The sequence below is a fragment of the Rhagoletis pomonella genome, unplaced genomic scaffold (genome assembly GCF_013731165.1).
Source record: "Rhagoletis pomonella isolate Grant_MI unplaced genomic scaffold, Rhpom_1.0 Rhpom_scaffold_00006, whole genome shotgun sequence".
Lineage (NCBI taxonomy): Eukaryota > Metazoa > Arthropoda > Insecta > Diptera > Tephritidae > Rhagoletis > Rhagoletis pomonella.
In genome coordinates, this window is record NW_023458560.1 from 19,244,539 (window position 1) to 19,247,125 (window position 2,587).

At 36.4% G+C, this 2,587-nt stretch overlaps 1 protein-coding gene across 1 annotated transcript; it reads left to right on the forward strand.

Moving 5' to 3' along the window:
- The first annotated feature begins 437 nt into the window (after positions 1–437).
- Positions 438–1,618, forward strand: LOC118741810 (odorant receptor 33b-like). Its single transcript, XM_036473783.1, has 2 exons — positions 438–1,144; positions 1,207–1,618. Exons 1-2 carry the CDS (start codon positions 438–440, stop codon positions 1,616–1,618), a joined length of 1,119 nt encoding a protein of 372 aa, XP_036329676.1.
- Positions 1,619–2,587: the final 969 nt, after the last annotated feature.

A 2,587-nucleotide genomic window follows, 5' to 3' on the forward strand; every position in this document is an offset into this window, starting at 1 on the left:
AAATTATATGTTCGACACGTTTAAAATATCCAGAACATTTGTATGTGATTAGGTCCTTGCGTGAAGGGAAGGAAAATTTTACTAATTTATGAGGAAGGCCACCTTCATATTACCATAAGGAAAATAAGATGGGCACCTGTAAGGGAAACAAAAAATCAAGATATTTTACTTCCTTTCACGCAAGCACCTGATCACATAAAAATGTCCTCGATATTTTAAACGTGTCGAACATATAATTTGAGTTGTCACACAAAACAATAATTATGCTTTTTAATTACACACAATGACATGGTGATTTGGAAGCGTTCACGTTTATCTAAATAAATATGCATTTCCCTATTTTTGCTTAGACTTTAAGTATCTAAGCTCCCACCGAACGATATCTCATAGTCTTAGCGTAATTCAATCAATCAGTACAACCCCTTCTAAAACACGCAATGCACTCTAAAGTTAACGCTGGTGACATTTTCAGCTCATTATTCTTCTTTTGGCGTACTACCTGCAATCAGTATCTCATTGCTTTGTACGATGCATTTGTGACTACAATCGCCACTTTTGCCTTCCCTGTACATCTTCTTCTGGGCGCAGCTTTTGCGGAAAGGAATGAAAATATATTCATCAACTTGGCCATTGGCATTTCCGCAATCGCTTGCACACTTAAGCATTTCTTGTTGCGTCCACAACTAACTGAAATTCTATTTGTGAATGATATACTACAGCAATTGGATGAGCGCGTGGAAAATGTTGAGGACATACGCTACTACGTTACGCACATACGAAGGAGATCAATTTTTATGATGCGCTTTTTTACTATGGTGTACTTTTCAGTGGGAATCATGGCAGTGCTGTCTGCGTTGTGGTCTGGCAAGATTTTATATCCGGCATACGTTATCATCGACTGGCATAGTTCAACCGGGAAATATTTGCTAGTGATGCTGTTCCAAGTATACGGTTTGACTATGCAAATCATACAGAGTGTCACCAACGATGCCTATGGACCAATGGTATTGTGTCTGCTCTCGGGGCATGTGCATTTGCTAGCCAGACGCATCGCGCGTATAGGTCATGACATCGACGGCGACACGGTGGAGGACACCTATAGGGCGCTAGTGCTTTGCATTGGGGACTACAAACTTCTAATGAGGTACTTAATCATAGATTTAATAATCTACATATATATTTATCATTTCCACTTCTTCTTTGTAGCACAACCAAACAGGTGGAGCGCATCATCTCGTCCACCTACGTGGTGCAGTTTTCCGCAGTTGGCATAAATGTCGTTTGGGGTCTAATCTATTTACTTTTCTTTGCTGATAACCTCTTAGCTTACGGCTATTACATTTTTCATATTTTGGCCATTATGATTGAAATTTTTCCCTGTTGCTTTTATGGCCGTTTGGTGCAGGCGGAGTTCCATGCCCTATCATATGCTATCTTTCGCTGCAACTGGTTGACACAGCCGCTCGAATTTCGTCGTAATCTTATGACTTTTGTGGAGCTGTCATTGTATGAGGTCACCGTGTTGGCGGGAGGTGTGATGAGAATACATTTGGACTCGTTTTTTAAAACCTGCAAAATGGCCTACTCACTCTTCACGGTCATTCAAAGTATGAAATAAGAACTAATGCAAGCATGTAAAGGCAGTTTGGATTCTAAAACTCTATTTATAATTCTTTAGTTGACTTTATTCTAAATATGTAATTCATAGTAAAGTATACTGGTATATGGTTATAACTTTACGAGTTTTTGCCCGCAGCTTCGCCCGCGTGATGTTTGATTTAACGTAATGCTTTTAAATGTAACAAAGAAGGAAAAAATCATTTTACCACATAAATAAAACAAGTTTTATTAAAAAAAAGTTTAGCAATTCAAATTAATGACATCTACAGCAATATATTTCGTAAACAACGTTTCGAAGCCAACGTAGATTTGTCAGTGCGAGAAAGGTGTTATATGGTGTTATATTTCACATCCGTTTTCCCACCATTGAGAAAAGTTTATCTTCAATTAGCCTCAGAGTGGGCGGTGTTTTCAAGAATAGCGATTTTATACTATTCATACAGTTGGAGGGGCTTGAAAGTCCGCAAAGCTTACACATCTATATTTAAATATTTTATCTCACTTGTCGATTAAAATGATTTTAAATTTCTAAACAGTTGGCAACTCTCTTCAAAATATTTTCGAAAGAAAGCTTTCTGAACCCTCTGTCCTTTGATACCCATTCTAAAACATTTCGTTTAACTTGTTAAGTACATAAATTGAAGAAGAATTTCTTAACCGGAGGCAACATTCTTCAAAAATATTTTGAAAAAAATTTGTGTTAAACCTTTCTCTTTTGAAACCCATACTAAAATATTTGATGTAAATTGTTAATTCAATTTACTTTATGTTTATAAATAGGTGGCAACTCTCTACAAAAATTTTATTTATTTATTTTATTTAACCCTGGTTATAAGCCGTATGTTTTTAGGAGGCTTTATAATACTTAGTTACATTTGAGTTTACATGTTTGAGAGTTACATAATTATTCACATACATACTAGATTACATACAGCATTTGAGTCAATTTCATAAGCCCGGCCTTTTA

What these genes read in the sequence shown, in the direction of transcription:
- LOC118741810 (XM_036473783.1), top strand. Translation starts at nt 438, where the DNA reads ATGCACTCTAAAGTTAACGCTGGTGACATTTTCAGCTCATTATTCTTC. An exon ending in GACTACAAACTTCTAATGAG is followed by an intron (nt 1,145 to 1,206) that starts GTACTTAATCAT and finishes TCTTCTTTGTAG; the next exon opens with CACAACCAAACAGGTGGAGC.